This window comes from Stegostoma tigrinum, chromosome 8 (genome assembly GCF_030684315.1).
Source record: "Stegostoma tigrinum isolate sSteTig4 chromosome 8, sSteTig4.hap1, whole genome shotgun sequence".
Classification (NCBI taxonomy): domain Eukaryota; kingdom Metazoa; phylum Chordata; class Chondrichthyes; order Orectolobiformes; family Stegostomatidae; genus Stegostoma; species Stegostoma tigrinum.
Window position 1 is genome coordinate 45,863,578 of NC_081361.1, and position 19,559 is coordinate 45,883,136.

Consider the following 19,559-nt stretch of genomic DNA (forward strand, 5'->3'; position numbering starts at 1 on the left):
AGGTAACACAATGTGCAGCCAAATCAGTGCTTAACACAACTGTGGAGGCAAAAATAATCAAGCAGTGGAGTGACAGGATACTCCAACTCTGAATTTGAAATGCACTGATGACAAGGAGGATGCTCCATGTCAACAGCACAACATTACAAGATACCTAGTATAAGGGGTTTTGCTGACAATTACTAGTGAATTTTGTGCCTCTGATTTAGCTGTAGTTGCAGCAGATCTCACTGCTCTTAAATTTGACTGTCTACTACCCTGTAATCTAGATTGCCAGTCTTGCATTGTCAAGGAAAATGTTGAAGGGTGGCAGTCTTTTGGTGCAAGCTGACCCTTGCTTCCCTTATTCCTTGCTCTTCCTCATCCTCTAAAAGCATTAATAATGAAGATTTTCAGTGAGCAAATCCATTATTTGGTATTCTTAAAATGTTGTAAACCTCAAAATTATATGGTTGGGTAAATGGCAAGACACCCCTGGTATAAATAAGGAATGCTTAGTCACATGAACATAATTTGCCGGTCTTCTTGCCTGTCACCATTCCAGGGTCAAACGTGTCTACAGAGACCCACTCTGCCCTTTCAAGCATCCACTGCTGTCATCTTTGAAGCAGCGCTAATTGGCCCATCCTCTTTGACTAGATAACCCACCAGCATACCCAACTAGGATCTAATCTCAAACCTCCTTTCATTCCCACTCACCCCAATTATTATTGCTCCTTTAGACCTTGTCAGCAAATTAATGTCACTGCAACTCCTGTATTTCTCAAGATGACTGTTCATTTACTTTAGATTTTTGCATTGATATTCAGATTTTTACTGAGACTCAATCTGTGCATTGTGACACCTTGTTTCTTACTAAAACCCCAGTTTGAATATAATTGTCTCCATTGGAGCTGCTGAACTACTGTAGTGAAAGTACATGAATGCGAAAGCTGAAATGCAAGAAAAAGATGAAATGCTGTTTAATGCTTTGTTACAAATGTCACCCACAAACACTTGCGTTTTAATGGTGCAAAAGGAGGCCATTCAATCTACCATGTTATGAGCCAGCTTTCCAAATAAGCATTGACTTTGTGCCTTTTTTCCTGTAACTGTAGACATTGTTTAAATTCACAAATTAAGGGACTGTCAGAGTCAATCCCAGTGTCCCAAGAGTCTGAAGCCCTCCCCATCTCTACCTCTAGCCATGCATTCATCTGTCCAATTGTCCTATGTGCACATACACTTGAGCCTAAGACTAGGAGTAATATGAAGGTTACCACTTTTGATGCCTAGTTTGTTAACTTTCTATCCTGAATGCAAGGAAAAATTCTTTCTAATCTCTTTTTAAATAAGGGAGCATTTCTTCACCTCCCACAACTTACCAAATACCCAGCACTCTTGTTCAAGTAGTGGTCAGTGCTAAGTCAGACTGAAAAGCTACATTTATATGCTTTAAAACTAAAGAGTTAGCTTAACCTTAGTTGTAGAAAAACAGTTCAATCTAACTTCCTTAATTAACCAACTACAGCTATTCCACGGTGGCTAATTTGTATGCCCTGCAGAGATCCATGGCCCCCGAATTCAAATGCACCTTGGAGTCAAATCTTAACTGTTCGACGTTAAATTCAAACAAATTTTTGTTTTTGGTTTGAAAGTTCAACACCTCAAATTCCCTGAACTCCATTCAAGCCATGCACGTTCTGAATAAATTTTGATAAAGATGCACAAAATTGTCATAGGTTTACTTAAGGTACTCAGGTAAATAACCTGTTCCCATTCACTGTTGTTTGAGAGACTGGGGGGCACAGGCTTTAAGATTTTGAACAAGCAATACAGGGTGAGTATGGGCAAGAGCCTTTTTACATCAGGAGAGGAATTGACCTAGAACTTGCTGCTGTAATGCTGTTGGAAGCAGAAACAGTTAATGATTACATTGAAAGGTTAAATGGCACCCAAACACAATAAACTTAGAAGTTTACAGAGATCAAGCATGGGAATGTAGTTGATTGGTTGCTCCACAGAGAGCCAACTGAGACTCCCTTTGCCGAATAGCCACCTCCTTTACCATCAATTACTAACTGACTCTAACAAGCAGCATGCTGTTATTTCTTTAAATGCTGGCTAGGATTCATATGCATCCTGAATCATAGTTTTGCCATGCCTGGTAACAATCTTTAATAGTGTTTTGTTATTACAGGGTTCCCTCCACCTCCCTATCTTGTGTCACCACCAGTTACTTTCCAGATGACACCTGGGTATACTTTTCCACCTGGAGTCTCCATACCAGGACCCTTCCTCCAAGCCACTAGTCACCCACAGTCAGGAAACCAGGTGCCTGGTGGAAAGCAGTCTCATGTCCCTTATAGCCAGCAGAGACCATCAGGGCAAGGGCCACTTAACCAAGGGCCCCAACAACAACAACAACAACCTCAGCAACATCAGGTTCCCCAGTCCCAGTCACAGCTTCAGGTTCAAGTTGTGAATCAGCAGTCCCCAACTAAGGCAGCACAGCAACTGGGAAAGAATCAACACCATCTGGGACCTCAGCAGGTAAGGACAAATGTGACAAATTCTAAGAAGTTAATTGATTTTAAATTTTATTTTAAAAGATAGTATCCGTTTTTTAACTTTGAAAGCTTTCTGTCTCCGCTGTCTGAGCATTTGTGAATGCATATGTGATGCCATCATTATAGTGACCCAAAATAGTCTGTTTGAATTAGAATTTGTCTCCCTGATGTTATCTCTGCCATTCTCCTTGAAGAGTTCTGCGTGTACACCAACAAGATTGTTATATAAGTAGCATTAAAAATGCTACTGAATCAATAGTGATGGTTTAGATGATGCCATTTGGTTTTGCTACATTTATCACATGAAGCCCATAACCACTGCTTTAATTGTATTATCTACTGCTGTTGCAAAATATTAAAAACCTATTTTTTGGTGCTAATATTGATTTGCCAGTCTGGTTTGAACATTGTTTACATGTTTTAAGTATACTTCTGTTACAAATCTTTTTTTGTGGAAACACCGGGCCTGATAATTGGCTAGTGTCCTCAATTTCTATACTTGAACCTCAGTGAAATAATGTTGTCTTTTGAAATTAATACAAGATGCAAAACTTTAAGTCACTTTGATAGAAAAACTTGAGTCATCAAGAGTCTGGTATTTTACATTGAGCACCATAGAATGGAAAACATTGTATCCCAGCATTGTATCCTGTATAAATTAGCTTGTGTCTTCGTGACCTCTGCAAGTAGTGTATAGATAAAGTTTCTAATTCACTAAAGACCTCCTGCAGACTAGGTAATCAATCTTTGATTACTTGCAATTAAAATATTATCTTTGCTCTTGTTGAGTATTTGCAGGCTGATCAGACCAACCAGCTTTGGAATCACCATCATCATGCGGTCTCCTCTCAACATCAGAAGACATCAATCCCAATGTCTTTGAAACAGCAACCTTATTACATGCATCAGGACCCATTAAAGCTGTTTGAAAAGTCACTTCAGCAACAATCACAGCAAGTCCAAATGGAAAAGAACCTGAAGGCTTTCCCTATGGAACCATTTACCCCTAATCCTTCAGATGTGCAGAAATTGCAGGACTTTGCGTGGGACTATGGTACGCTGACTAGATTTGATTATTCCTTGAGATAAATGCTCTGATGTTTGGAATTCTTGATCTCACCACGAAGGTCTCGGATTCAACCCCATGCTCTTTGAGTTACTTGGTCCCTACAGGGTGGTAGAGCACTGCATTTGCAGTGTACATCTGTGGTAAAGAGTGAAAAATCAATCTCAGTTCCTGCTGTGATTTCTACCTAATAACTCATCTATAAAATCTTGCATATTAGAAATATGATCTGACTGTTTAGTAATTCCTACTTTCACCTCTCTGTTGTTCTCAGACAACCAGCTAAGGCTAAATGTTACAGTTTGGCATTAAAGTTGATGCAGTACAAAAAGTTCTGCCTTAGTGCCTTCAGTAGAGGAGAAATAAATTTTTTGTGGAATGGAACCAGCCGTATTGAGAATGTCTACAGCACGGTGTGTTTCAGTGCCCATTGACTAGAAAACATTAGTTTGATATGCCTTCTATTTGTTATGATAGAAGGAACATTTGGTATAGTGTTCAGAAATGTAAAGTTTGCTTCTTCCTGAATCTGATTTCTCCTTATTTTAAGTAATCTTTTACGGTCTTACATTTGTGTTGCAAGTCTGTTTTGCTTTTAAAGCGTTCCCTAGGATGCTCGTCACTGTCTTATCTTAAATGCTTCATTATTTAATGAATTAAATTCCATCATTTTCCGTAGAATAAATTTTTTACTTAATCCTTACACTGCCATGTCCCTTGAACATTCCAAATGTTTTTGTCCATGCCTAGTATTGCTATTTGAATCCCTAAATCAGCTGCATTTGCCCTTATTCCTTTTATATTCCAGCTTAATATAGTCAGTTTGAAGTTTTATTGCTGCCCTAATTAAAAGTGATATTAATATTGCTTGCACTCAATTCTTATTGTTTTTTCATTGTTAGTTATGCTCATTTTCGGTTTTCTGAAAGTGTATCCGTAAATCTAGGGGCACAGAACCTTAAAAGCTTTCAACCTTGCTTACCAAACTTTAACAACCAAAGATTCAATCCAATCAAATCAATAAAGAGCAATGTTTGACCAACTGACACACAAATGAATTTTTAATTTTGCTTTTTCTACTTTTATAGTTAATGTCCAAGTGATAGCAGTTCCCATGAAGTTTAATGCTTCTGGGTTTGCAAAGGAAAGCAACATTGATTTACCATTTCTGAAATGTCCAAATTGAAGCTGAGGCACATGCTTGAAAACTTGAGAGATTGAGACTATTAGGATTGTATTCACTGGAGTTTTGAAGAATGAGGGGTATCTCATTGAAATGTTTAAAATTCGAACAGGACAAGACAGATTAGATGCAGGAAGGATGTTACCGATGATGGTGGTGAGAGTCCAGAATTGGGGGCCATTGCTTAAAGATAAGGAATAAACTTTTCCAGATGAGATGAGCAAAAATTTCTTTGCCCAGGGAGTGGTGAGCCCTTGGAATTCATGACACAAAGTAGTTAAGGCCAAAACATTGCACTTCCAAGAAGCAGATAGATATAGCTCTTGAGACTAAAGGAATCCATGCGATATGAAGGGAGGGCAGGATTACAGTTTTTAGCATGATCATATTGAGTGACAGCACAAACTTGAGAGGTCAAATGGCTTACTCCTACTCCTCCTTTCTTTGTCCATGCCTGTATGAATTTTGGAAGGAGAGGAACCAAAGCATCTTAATCTTGAAATTAAAAAGTTTAGTGTGAAAAAGTAAAGAATAAATTACATGGATCTTAAAAATTAGTATTATTAGATTTCCATTTTTGAATAGTGTGTGGATAAGACGATAGATATAGGTAATAAATGGAACGGGATAGGCATATTGGACCTGTCTGGATTTTTTTTGTCTCAATGTTTATATTCTTCTGTCAGAAATGCGGCATATTATGGGACCTCAGCTGAGTAACGATCGTATGGTGAAACGACAGCCAGGAGTATTTCGAACAGATCAAGATAGCATGTCTAGAATGCAGTCGTATGAGGTAAGTTGTAAATCGGTGCAAATGAGCATAGTTTAGTATATCGTGAAACTCTGATAACAACATGCATGTATGATAGCTGTTTTGATTTCATTTCACCAAAACTAATTCTTATTAATTTATGCCATAGGAATTTTTATGGGATGGGTTGGGTGGGATGCTCCAAGGGGCAGTGTGGACTTGTTGGGCCGAAGGGCCTGTTTCCACACTGTAGGGAATCTAATCTAATCAAAGAAATACTTAAATTCAGCTCAACCTATTGGGATTTTTAATCTTCACTGCTGGCTTGTTCTTTTGTATCGGAAAATATGCTTTTCCTGATTTAACCAACTCGGCTAAACAGTGGATTTTAAGATGTAGAGGTGAAGAGCTTGATGAACACAGCAGGCCAAGTTTCATCCTAAGTCTGAAACGTCAACTTTTGTACTCCTAAGATGCTGCTTGGCCTGCTGTGTTCATCCAGCTCTAAGCCTTGTTATCTCAGATTCTCCAGCATCAGCAATTTCTACTATCTCTGTAACGAGATGAAGATAAAATTTTATTTGTGAAAGTAAACTATAAGAGGCATGAGGGGAATGGAAGTTCCTTAATTCTTAACACAGTGGGACATGTGAATTAAAATTATGTATCTAAAGTATTATTTGACATGATATTTCTTTGGTGATTTAATGTGTTTGGATTTGTTCTATTTTGCTGTTAATCATGTTACGTTTTTAGCAATAACTTTGAGTTTGTTTTCTCCAAATATTTTTCCAGTTAGACTGTAATAATATTACAAGCTAAGATCACCAACCTTCAAGTTTTTCTGGCTATTAAGTGATACTTGTCACCATTTTGTAATAGAGCAAAATTTTCAAGCAGCATCCTTATTTGCTCATTTCCATCTTGTTCTGCACCTGTCTGTCCTATTCTACCTGCTACATTTTGTGTACTTTCACATGATTTGACATCCAAAGCCGCCTCCTTATTTGATTGTAAATTACGGATCTTTACATCAGCTATTCACTAATACAGTTAAGTACATTAATTAGTCCTGTTCAATGGTTTGAGTGACACATCTGTAAATATCTTATTAGAAAGATTTCACCACTTTTTAGTATTGATCCTTTTAAAAGTAGAACTATTTAAACATGGAATGAAGTAAGGTTAGTTTGTAGCTGTCTGTAAAAATAATGATGAGTTAATGCTATAGTTCGAATTTCTCAAATACCAGTTAAATTGGGTAATGATGAACTTGAAAAAATATTTTTACTCCATATTTTCTGTTGTGTGCTTGAAGAATGATTGATTCTGTTTTGTCCCAGAAGACACTTTGTTAATATTGTACTTTAAATTACTCAAAATTCTATTGGGACTTTGTTAACTTCAGTTTCAGTGCTTCTCAGTAATTTCTATCCCCTCCAGTAAATTCCCAGCCATAGATAAATTACATTTTGCTCGGAATCTTTAGTGATGAATACATTTTCAGTATTTTTAATTCTGAAGCCAGCTCTAAGACTTTGTTTACTTTTGTTTCCTATCTGAGTATTCTTTCTTCCTCTGTTCCTCTTCTGTCTGTAGGATGCCAAGAGCTCACCTCTGTTGCCTCCTGATCTGTTAAAAAGTATTGCTGACTTTGAGGAGGAGGAAGAGCTGGCTTTTTCCAAACCCCATGATTTCTACCAGGCCTTGACTAGCCCTCTTTGCAGTACTTCGGGGCGAGGTTTCTTTGTATGTACTTAAACTTTGATCTTCTGTTTTCTGACTTTTACCATAAAACAAAATTTATATATGGTAGTTATTTAAGCAGCATGTCAGTAAATTACTTCATGCTGCTTACTCCATTGTGTTCTTCATTTAATGTTGCAAGCAAATGACTTGGACTATATTTGGCTGTTTTGTGTTTTATTTTTGAGAACACAGTCAAATTTCAAAGCCCATTGCTTATTTTGGTACGGGCCACCATTGCAGACTGGTGAATTTTATTGTAACTTCACATTTTTTAGGATTAACAGTTTGAAAGGATTTGTTTTGGTGGTAAATCCATTGCAAGTCTTAATTGAAATAAGTCATGTTAATAGATGTGTAACTTCACGTTCATGACAGCACATTTGTGTTGATGCCACCAACAAAGGAGGAGAGAGATTTTTGGAGCTCCAAATCTATAGAAGGTTTGAAGGAAGATGTGAAAATTAAGAGGGTGGAAAAACAAACTACGGATAAAAACAAATACCTTCCAAGTCAGTAATGGAGACTGCCTGCAGTGTTCAAAGAAAACAACGAGGCCAAAAATCTCACTAGTATTTTGAAAGAGTGTTGAGTTTGAGAAGTATATTTCCAAAAAGGCACAAAGAAAGATTGTGAAAGTAGAACTCAATAAGATTTCCATAGTTGAGTAATTGATATGAATTGTTGTTACAGGCATTACACGTCAGGAGTGTTAGCACAAAAATAATAAGATATTCTATGACCTGTCTATAAAACCTAAGCATGATGAAGATATGTGAATCCATTAGAAACAATTCAGGGAAGGTTGACTAAACCACATAGGGGATGAGCAAGTTGCCTTATGAGGAAAGCGGTGGGAAGGCTAGACTTGGTTTGCTGAAGTTGAAAAGAATAAGAGACAAGTTGAGTTAAATATATAAAATTACAAAGCAAATTTGATTCTTTTCTAATTGTACTTTTTTTTGCAATACATGCAGTAGGATACCCTGATTTCTCTACATCTTCAATGTTTGCGGTTTATTAACATTTAGTTTTTTCCACAACATCCAGTGACCAAGAAACCAATGTGTTTCTTTTCCACCTAATACTTCATTGAGACATGTTTAGTTAAGTTTGAGTTTTTACGACAGGTGTTTTGTTTGAAATCTTTTCCCTCGACCTAATTTTTCATTGTCACTTTGTAGAGCATTGACAATGTCTTTGGATACTCCTTTTTCATAAAGGCACATGCATCTATGTATTTAAATGTCTCTTCCTTGGCATAGTTTTTATTACTCTACTGTAAGCTATGATTGATTGCTGTATTGGATGCTATTTGATTCTGCTAAATGTTGTTTTAACCCACACGTCCTGTATTCATCACATCTCGCATGTCTGGTCTATTGCACAAATATTGTTTGAGGGGGGGAAGAAAGACGCTCACAAAGCTTTTTGTTGTCTAATTGAGTAGAATTGCAAGAATACTAAATCTCAAATGGAAATGCAGTTCATTGTGCAGGACCAGAAGGTATTGATTCACTGGCAAGTAAACTCTTTGTCATCAGTAACCCTTCTGCTGCAACATAAATTATTCCTTTTTGAGATTTGGTTTTCTTGCGATTCTATCCAGATGAGAACAAGACTTTGACATGCTAGGAAAGTGGGCAAAGAAGTAGTATATGGAACACGTGGTGGGAAAGTGAGGTTATGCCCTTTGGTAAGAAGAATAGAGACTATTTTCTAAACAGGGAATGGCTTCAGAAATCTGAAGCAAAAGGGATATGGGAGTCCTAGTTAAGGATCCTCTTAAGGTTAACATGCAGGTTCAATTAGCAGTTAGGAACGCAAATACAATCTTAGCGTTCATTTTAAGAGGACTAGAATGTAAGGGCAGAGATGTACTGCTGAGACTATATATAAAGCTCTGGTCAGACTGCATTTGGAATATTGCGAACAATTTTAGACACCATAGCTAAGGAAGGATGTGCTAGCGTTGGAGGGTATCCAGAGAAAGTTTGAGAATGATCCCATATCAAGGACTTGTCACATGAGGGGTGTTTGAGGACTCTAGGTCTGAACTCGATGGAGTTTAGAAGAACGAAGATAGTGGTGGGATCTGATTAAAATTACAGTACACCTGAGAGGCCTTAATGGAGTGGATGTGAAGATGTTTCCACCTGGAGGGTAGAGTAGGACCTGAGGGCACAGCCTCAGAGTGAAGGGACAACCTTTAAAAACTGAGATGAGGATGAATTTCGTCAGCCAAGGGATAGTTAATCTGTGGAACTCATCGCCAGAGGGCTGTGGTGACCAAGTCACTGAACATAATTAAGACTGAAGTAGATAGGCTCTTGATTAGTAAGGGTATCAAGGGATACAGGAAAAAGCAGGTGAATGGGATTGAGAAACATACTGCCATCCGATCAAATGGTGGAAGACTCACTGGATCGAATGGCCTAATTCTGCTCCTGTATCTTATGGTTCAAGACTGAAAACATCAGCATCATGTCTTTTGCCTTCCCCCAGTGATATTCAAGTTCTGTACTACCAAGTAATTATTCGTGTATTGCTCCTGCAAAATTGCTCTGAGTGAAAAAATATCTTTGAAATCATGATGCTAAGGTCAGGCTGACCAAAAATAGGTGGTAGTAATTCGCTGGCAAGTACTTCCATTATCTTTTGGTGTCACTGACTAATATCCTCCCTACTGAGTTCTTCCCTCCCTCCCTTGTCCTTTGCTCATCTCTCTGTCTCTAGCATACTTTAGCTTCTCCAGATAATTTTGGGAAAACACAGGATGGTATTTCAAATATGTTTCTCCAGTGAAAGAAAATAATGTACTAAATTTGCACATGTTGTAAGTTGTTCGATTATAGATGCTATGTAAACGTCAAATTATATGGGCGAGACGTTTGCATGTTTTAATTAAACTTTCAAAACTCAATGTTTATGTAAATTTAACACAGCCTCCAACCATCTCAGTCACTGACTGTTACTCTGGTGTTGTCTGCATAAAGCTTATGGTTTTCTTCCGTAAAATCTGTTGAATTGGCAAGCAGCGCTATGACAACTCTACTGGATTTCCAAATCAGTGCTGTACATGTAACATGAAGTATTCAATGATGTGTACACCTAAATTTGACATTTCTAGAATTGGGATAGTTTACATAAAAGTACTGGATTAAAGACGTTACATTGGATAGAATTTTGGGTTTTGTTGTTATCATACAAATATATTGTTAAGTCCTGTTATCTTAACAATTGAAGCATAACCTACATATGACCGTTCTTATTCCATAAACTGAAATTTGTGTTTATATTGCTGAATGTGCTAACATAGCACTGAAAACTGGAGAGACCTGTACTTTGTGGATTCCAGTCAGTTTTTTGCAGTCATTCGATATTGGAATGCTTTCAGTTTTGAAGTGTTTCACTATTCTCTATTTATGCAACATCAGGAAAGTGACAATTTCCAGATCCCTTTGCTACATAAATATAAAATTGATACATCAAATTCTTGTGTTTTTTTAAACTTCTTTTATAATTTTTGAAGCATGAAACTTGTTGCTTCCTCCAATCAATCTCATCTCCAGTGCAGTTCAGTAATATGATTTTTTAGCCTCGTCAGACCATAAGATCTGATTTTCAGGTAACTGGAAACATGTTGACTATGTAACACACCCAGAGGTTTATATTGTTGTCTTGAAAGCACCTTTATTCAAAAGAGGATGGAGGCAAAATGTGGTAGCTATAAGCCAATTAGACTAACATCTATTGTTGGAAATATATTCGAATCTGCTATTACTGCCTTAATAACTGAAAATTTGGAAAACCATAATCTAATCAACCAGTGCCAAAAAGGCTTCATGAAAGGGAAATCATATCTGATTAATTTTAGTTCTTGAGTAAGTCTCTAACCAGAGTAGATAGAGAAGACAGTAGAACTGTTGTATTTGGACTCTGAGAAGGCATTTGACATTATACCTCTGAAAACATTAAGTTAGAAGATAAAGGACCACAATGTTGGCATGGCTGGAGAATTGGCTAGTGGGCAGGAAACAGGAAATGGGTTCTTCAGGTTTTTGACTGGCAACCAGTGGGTTTCCACTGGGATCTGTGCTGGGAACATAGCTGTTTGCAGCATATGCTAATGACTTGAAGTGAGGAAATCAATACGCTGACCCAGACTTGCAGTCAGCACAAAAATAGGTGGAAATGCAGGCTGGGTGATGAATACAGATGTTTACAGAGGGGTATTGATAAGCTACATAAGTAGGCAAAATGTTGGAAAGTGGAGTACCTCGTGGGAAAATGTGAAGTTGTTCATTTTGGAAGGGAGAAAAAAAGAGCTATTTAAATTGAGGAAAAACAGCTGAAAACTGCATCACAAAGGGACTTGGGGGCACTTGTATACAATTTTCAGAAAGCTAGCACGTGGATGCAGCAGGAAATCAGAAGGCTAATGGAGGGGGACTAATACTCCAAGAGGGGTTTGAGTACAAGAGTAGGGAAATCTTACTCCATCTGTACAATATACTGGCTAATCTGGAGAACAGCGAGTCGTTTTTGGCCTCTTAAGAATAGATCATTTTATTGGAGGCAGTTCAGAGAAGGTTTATCAGGATGATCCTGGTATGGGGGTGTTACCTTGTGAGCAAGATTTCAACAGGTTGGGATTCTACTCACTGGAGTTTAGAAGAATTGGAGATCATTTCATTGGTACATACAGGATTCTTAAGGGGTTTGACATGTTAAATGCCAAGAAGATATTTCCAATCATGGGAGTGTCTAAGACCAGAGGGTATAGCGTCTGTATTAAGGGGTGCCAATTTAAAATTGCAATGAGGAGGAATTTCTTCTAATAGTTGAGAGTCTTTGGAACTCCTTGTCACAGGTAGCTGTGGGAGCAGAGTCCTTGTGTAAATTTAAAGCTGAGAAAGATTTTTCATCAGTAAGGGAATCAAAGGTTATAGAGAAAGGACAGGAAAGTGAATGTGAGGAGTGTTGGATCAGCCATGATCAGACCAGGCTTGAGAGGAATGGCCTACTCCTGTTCCTATTTTTTATGCACTTATGCTATTGTTATATTTGATCTTTGAAGGTTGGTTAGCTCAGTTGGCTGGGCAACTGGTTTGTGATGCCAACAGTGTGGGTTCAATTCCTACATCGACTAAGGTTACCATGAAGGCCCCACTTTCTCAACATCTTCCGTTACCTGAGTGTGGTGACCCTCGGGTAAAACTCGCCACAGTTGTTTCTGCTTAATGAGACAGGTGGCCTGTGGTCCTCCTGAGGCTTCAGCTATTTTATTTGATCTTTCATTAAATTATTGTTTGCTGATTGTTTTGGTAGTAAACTGTAAGGCTGAATTTTAAACAAAGTATATTGTTGATGGACAGAATTGGTGGCTTAGAACTGCTGAATTTAACTTGCCAACTTCCACATTAAGCTGTTTAATTAAAGAAATATTAACTCATGTAACATCAGATTCATGAGTTTTCCAAACTTCTGAAACTAAAATGAATGTGTAGCAGTAATCAAGGATTCTGAGCCAATCTTGGACAAAATCAACTAATATTGAATACTCAGAAATGCATTTGTACCAGTTAGTGGGAAAAGATTTTTTTGTGAATTACTTTTGTTGCAGTGATAGCTGTACAGTTTAGAACTAATCTTCTATACTTGGTGGAGATTTGCTGTAATGCTTAAAGATATTTGCTGCTTCTGCTTCAGATTAGACCATAGAGGTTGATTACTCTCAGCACCTGCCGGAGCCTGCTGCTGACAGACCTTTAGCTGCATAGCGGAGGGCTATAGAACAGGAGATGTTGACACAAAAACATAAGATCTGTCTCTAGATAACCCTGTGGAGCTGGAGAATCACAGCAGGCCAGCAGCCTCAGAGGAGCAAGAAAGTTGACGTTTTGGGTCCGAACCCTCCTTTAGATATGGGGAGGGGGAAGGGAGCTCAGAAATAAATAGGAGGGGTGGGACTAGGGAAGGTAAGTGGGATGGTGATTGGTGAGTGCAGGCAGGGAATGGTTGGAGATTGGTCAGTGAAGTGAGAAGGACAGATCAGTGGGAGAGAAGGTTGACAGGTTATGTCAGGCAAGAAGGTGGGGAAGAGTGGAAGGATTGATTTTTGGGATGAGGTCAGGGCAGGGAGATTTTGAAACTGGTAAAATCAATGTTTAGGCCATTGGGCTGTAAGCTCCTGAGGCGGAATATGTGGTGCTGCTCCTCCAGTTTTTGGGTGATGTCAATGTGTCATGGGTGAGGCCCAGGATGGACCTTTCATCCAGGGAGTGGGAGCAGGAGTCGAAATGGATTGTGACGGGAAGGTGTTGTTTTGTGTCTGAACACCAGTGCCTCAAGATCTTGGGTCTAGTAATGGTGTATATACGCACCCTCTGAGACACCCTGCTACTCGATTGAGCTGATGATCACATATTACCAGTCAAAGTCACCGCAGCCCTCAATCTTTTTGCCACTAAATCCTTCCAGAGGTCTTCTACAGACAGTTTCAGGATTTCCTAGATGGTGCAGTTGACTGAGTGTATGTCAGGGCTGGCAGTTACGTCAGTGTTGCTGATGCTAACCCGAATGACCAGGATGTTGGCATTCCAGACATGGCTAGCTTCTTGCAGGTGCAAGGCACTATCATCTGCACAAAGGTGGGAAAATGGGTTCACTCATGCTCTCTCTGTCTCTTTCACTCATTGACTATTCATGATTTTAAAGGCACCTACCACATTCTGCACGAAAGGACATATCATCACATTGACCTAAGACACAACTTCTTTCATGCATGAAGTGCTTTCTTCTAATTTTTGTGTGAATTTCACTCTGAAGTCCTGTCATTGAATCTCACATTGACTGCTTCTGCTCAATCACTTCTTTCTTTCTCTCTTCAGAGACACCTGAGTTAGAGGATCTGTAATATGGACTCTTTCCATGTCTGCACCCCCCTCCCCAAATCACTTATCTCGCCCACTTGTTAACCAAGTGTCACTTGGTGAATATACAACTGTTTGGTCCAGGAAACTGGGTTCATGCATATTCTGCACAATGTTTGTGAATACACATGCTAGAATCCAGTGTAGCAATTTATATTGTCAACTGCTGTTGATGTTAAAATTCAGCACCAGTCAGTGTTCAAAGACTTAGTTGCACGTGCGAGCAAACTTCAGTGCAGCATTTAAGAAGAAAAGTCTCAAAGACTGTATGTTGCTGACAGAGGAAGTTCATTTTCAGAAGATGTTTTTGTTCAAGATAATCCTGGTGCTTTATGGAAAGGTCATTAAAATTATGGCAACCAATTTCTTAAATATTGCATACAAGTTTGTTTTTTTTTAAATTTCATCTCTTACTGTTTCAAGCTGTAAAATTGGAAGAATTTTTCAAGGTTTTCTTACATGTATTCCTTAATGTTTTGTTAAATGTAGTGATCTGATCTTTGATAGCAAAAATAAAGTGCTGCATATGTTGTAAATCTGAAATAGCAGCAAATTGCATGAATAACTCAGGTCAGCCAGCAGTGATGAAAAAGGGAAAAGTTAGCATTTCAGTTAATGTTCTGACAGTTTTACTTTTTTTTTGACCATGACAGTAGGAGAGATTCTCATACTGATGGGTGTATAACTTGTATGTAGGATTTCTTTAGAGATTTGAATCAACTTGGCTTTTAAATATTGTGTTTTAAAAGTTCAGAGTGCCAGTTTCCTGTGCTTGTCAGAATCAAGCTTTTGATACTGAAAAATTATGAATGTCCAGATTTTTGCCTTCTGCTATTGATATTAAGTTTATGTATATCACTGCCAGAATATAGCGACAGAGATTGAAGTGTAGTGGTATGAATATGAGTGTACTGGTCCTCGAAATTACCTGCAAAATGTTGAATACATTACTGTGGCTCGAAATTGGGAAGAGTGGTAGCTAAGTAAATTTTATAATTGGGTTTCTCGCACATCCAGCATGAATGTAAATGTGTAGACACAACAGCCACTTTTTTACATTAGAGTAACCAAATCATTTGCAATATGAATTTTTAGGTTAATTTGAACGTTTTCAACCTGCAGAATAGCATCTTTTAAGCTATTCCACTAATTTTTTAATGTTATGAAATAAACTGATGTTCAGTGTCTTTTTAATATGTGGAGAAACTGTATGGCAGCAGGAAACCCGAGATGCATTTAAAACTGGTTGACTGACTTGAAGGTCCTTTAAGCCTCTCATTGTTACTGCCACTGGTTCAGTTTTTGTTTGAAAGCTGTAGTTTATTGCAATCTTGGGAAGAGCAGTTGCTTTACCACGTTATAATGCACCCAGGATCCTTTCTGTGGCACATCTTTTAAAAATTGGCAAGATTCTTTTGTGGATGTGCCAAATTCCTTGGCTTCCTGAGGAAGTTGAGGCATTGTTGTGCTTTCTTGACCATTGCATCAATGTGGGTGGGCCAGGACAGATTGGTGGTTATCATCGTGCCTGAGAGTTTTAATGCTATTGACCATGTCCACCTCAGCACCATTGATGTAGACAGGGACATGCCCTCCACTCCACTTCCTGAAGTCAGTGACCATCTCCTTCGTTTTACTGATGTTGGAGAGATTGTTGTCTTTACACAACGCAGTTAAGCACTCGATCTCTTTCCTGCACTCTGTCTTGTTGTTTGGGATCGAACTGATAATGGTGGTATTGTCAACAAACTTGTTAATGGAGAAAACAAAACTTGCTCATCAGCATAACTACTGGAACCCAGTATCTGCATTCTGGAGTTACCACTGAGTAGAAACTGGACCTGCCAAATAAATACAGTGACTAGAGCACATCAGAGGCTGAAAGTTTTGCAGCAAGTAACTCACTCCAGTGTCAGAAGTGTGCTGGATACTCTCCATTTGCCTAGATGAATGCAGCTCCTACAATAATCAAGAAGCTTGACATCAACCAGGACAAAGCAACCCATTTGATCACCCATCTTCCACTTTGAATATTCACTCCTTCCACTGCAGGTGCACAGTAGCAGGACATGTTTTCCATCTACAAGATGCATTGCAGCAAGTCACACAGGTTGCTTTCACAACCTTTGCCAAACCCACAAACGCTACCACCTGAAAGGACAAATACAGTGGGCAGAAAGGCCCACCATAATCTTCCAGTTCTTATTCAGTGTTTTGATTTTAAGCTAGAACATCATTCCTTTTAATATTGCTGAATGAAAAACCTGGAGCTACCTGGCTAAAAACAGTGTTTTTGGGTTCCATGAGACCTATATCTCTCGAATGATACATTTGCAGCTGTACATTGGAATTTCCTTGCATGTCTTGAAGGACTCCATTCATTTTGTTCAAATTGGCACATGAAATGGAACAGTTAAGTGAGCTCCCTGTCTTCAGTATCCTAATTGAGGAGTTCACCGGGGGCCAATTACTTTTTACTGCAAGCTTCCTTTCACTGATCAGAATATATGTTGGGATTCCTATAGTCTGCCCATCTCAGCCATGCATGTACTTATTAACCCAGCTTCAGTAATTCCTCATTCCCCAACTGGGAAACAGCATAGGGGCTCAGTGTTAGCATTGCTGCCTCACAGCAGCAAATACCTGGGTTCAATTCCATCCTGAGGTGACTCCACGCACACAGTTTGCACATTCTCCCAGTGTCTGCTTGGGTTTCCTCCAGGTGCTACATTGCCCATAGTGTCCAGAGGTGTGCAGACTAAGTGGATTAGTCATGGGAAATGCAGGTTTTGGGTAGGGTGGGTGTGTGGGTTTGGGTCGGATGTTCTTTGGAGGGTCAGTGTGAACCTGATGGGCCAAATAGCCTGTTTATGCACTATAAGGATTCTATGACTGAGAATCAAACCTGTACTACAATGTACCTACACCTGCAGATGGTCTGCAGTAGTTCAAGAAAGTGGCTCACTGCCATCTTCTCAAAGGAAGTTGAGAATGACCAATAAACTTTGGCTTCACCAACACTCACCTTCCATGAGAGAATTTCTAAACTACAGCTTATCTGATCTGCTAATTGTTTTATGGATCCCGAAGATGATGGAGTTAATGAACGTTTCAGCAAATGTCAAGTCAATTGTGACTGTTAATTCAGTCGTCCAATATATAAATGTATTTAATAAGTTAGTATAGCATAGAGATGTGACATACTTTCCAAAACATTTTAATTTTAATGTAATTTAATTATCTTTTTGTTTCATGTAGATGCCAAACAGGTCACGACTTGAGAGACCTTCTGAGCTAATCACCTCTTCCTTATTATCCTTACCACCCTTTTCACTTAATCAGGTACATTTAGCAAAATCAAAACTTGTTTCCAAAAATTAACAAGTTTTTTTAACTTCTCAGAGTAGCAAGTGTACATTTTAATTGTTTCATATTGTAATTATTAAATATTATTGTAATTATAATTGTAATATATTAAGGAAATAATCTTTAGATATTATCGTGACTTAGTGACTAAGTTCTTCTATGGAGCCAAGACTAAGAAGCTGAGTGGACTAGAACAAACTCGCCCCACCCCACATTAGATTATGAAGTTTACATAGTAGAGTAATACTTGTAAGATATTTATTTACTTTTAGCTTGATTTTATTTTGATTTCTTTACAAATTGTCAGTTAACTCCGTTGTTAATTGCTCGCATCTGGTCAGAAAATTCAAGCTGAAATGTAGACATGTGACAATAGTCATGAAATGTATCATTGAAATGATGTTTTAAACTTGAATATTTTATTAGCCTGCCAAATCAATTGATCTTATTACATTTTTCCCTGTTTACTTCAGGAGAACTCTCAGAATAACAGCATCTTCAGTGAGGTTTATGGCAAGAATTTAGCACCAAGTGGGAAATCAGAGAATGCACTACCCCAAGCATTCCACGAGGCCTCCTGTTACTCACTATTTGATGGAAACCCTTGGTCCCCTTCACTTCCTGCCAGTTCAGGTCAGTGTTTAAAATGTAATCTTTGCTTACTGCAAAGACACAAAACTATGAAATACTTCACAACTGAAAATATTCCTTTCATGATTTTGAGTAGTGTAAGTGAAGCCCTGTTTCAGTCATAGTATTTTTCAGTATGAATAGACCCCAGCATACCGTGACTTTAACTTAGCAGCTTCTGAGCAATTTTTTAAAAAATATTGAGCAAGGGAATAAACTATTTTGAGTAATATTCTGATTGTTTTTAATCCCTACAGTAATTGGTCAATTGATCACCAAATAATTAAGGATATTGATTTGCACTTTGTTCGGGGAAAAGTAATAACACCACATTTTTTAAAAACCTTCTAAATACCTATAAACATCTTGGTAAATAACTGACAAGATAAGTTCCAACTCCTGGAATCTAGGTTCAAATCCAGCCCATTAGTCTGTGCTAGTGAAATGACAGGCTTTATCTTTCATTCTTAGTGGACCCATTGCAGGTTGGGGTGACAGAATCCTCATTTTCTATTTTTGTGTTTATTCTTCACATGTTTCTTAAAATAATAGATCATTCAACACCAGCAAGCCAGTCTCCACACTCCTCTAATCCCAGCAGCCTACCGAGTTCTCCTCCAACTCACAACCAGAACTCATTCTCTGGATTTGGACCGATTGGAACGCCTGACAACAGTGAGAGGAGGTTGGCTGACCGCTGGAACATGAAACGTACTGACAAGCCAGGTTAGCATCCTCAAATATTGTTATCTTCCTGTATCTTTAATGGGTGGCTTAACTATGAATAAAAGGGTGCTTAAGTTATTTAGAACTTAGTTCATTTGCCTTTGCAAAATTCTAAAGTTAACAAATAATTTCTGTTGCCTGTGACCTGTGCATGTTTTTTTAAAATGGTTCACCATAGTCCATAGACTGAACAATACAAGTTATTGAGCCTGATAATGAATGGGTGAAATAATTCAGACAAAGTGAATGATTAATTTAGGTTTCCTGTGGGATCAGTATTTCCACTAGAACAGATGGCATAAGGTTAAACAATTTTATATCAACAGATGATCAGGAAAAGCCAAAGAATTAAAAACTTTAGCATGCTGTCAAGAAATTGTCTTTAAAAGATCAATTTATCAGTTTTTGACTGCAGCAATAGTTAAAAATTGAATTATATCCCTGCCATCCGAATCACCATCTGCCTGTTGATCTGAATGTTAAACGTCATGTAGCACCGTTCAAAGAACAGAGACTTCTCATGTGCTGAATACCAATGCTTCCAAGGGCAAAAGGCCTGAATTATTTAATTGTTCATCTCATAGCTGTTTGTGGTAATTAGTCT

At 38.3% G+C, this 19,559-nt stretch overlaps 1 protein-coding gene across 3 annotated transcripts in view; it reads left to right on the forward strand.

Moving 5' to 3' along the window:
- The window catches only part of smg7 (SMG7 nonsense mediated mRNA decay factor), a 120,336-nt gene that overhangs the window by 92,876 nt on the left and 7,901 nt on the right, over positions 1–19,559 (forward strand). The window contains exons 16-22 of one of the 3 annotated variants that reach the window (XM_048539249.2): positions 2,180–2,532; positions 3,339–3,603; positions 5,485–5,594; positions 7,152–7,301; positions 17,492–17,575; positions 18,073–18,232; positions 18,782–18,955. In XM_048539249.2, the coding sequence (XP_048395206.1) occupies positions 2,180–2,532; positions 3,339–3,603; positions 5,485–5,594; positions 7,152–7,301; positions 17,492–17,575; positions 18,073–18,232; positions 18,782–18,955 (1,296 nt within the window). The remainder of the gene's footprint in view (positions 1–2,179; positions 2,533–3,338; positions 3,604–5,484; positions 5,595–7,151; positions 7,302–17,491; positions 17,576–18,072; positions 18,233–18,781; positions 18,956–19,559) is intronic. The other 2 variants (XM_048539250.2, XM_048539251.2) reach the window with 2 other exon arrangements.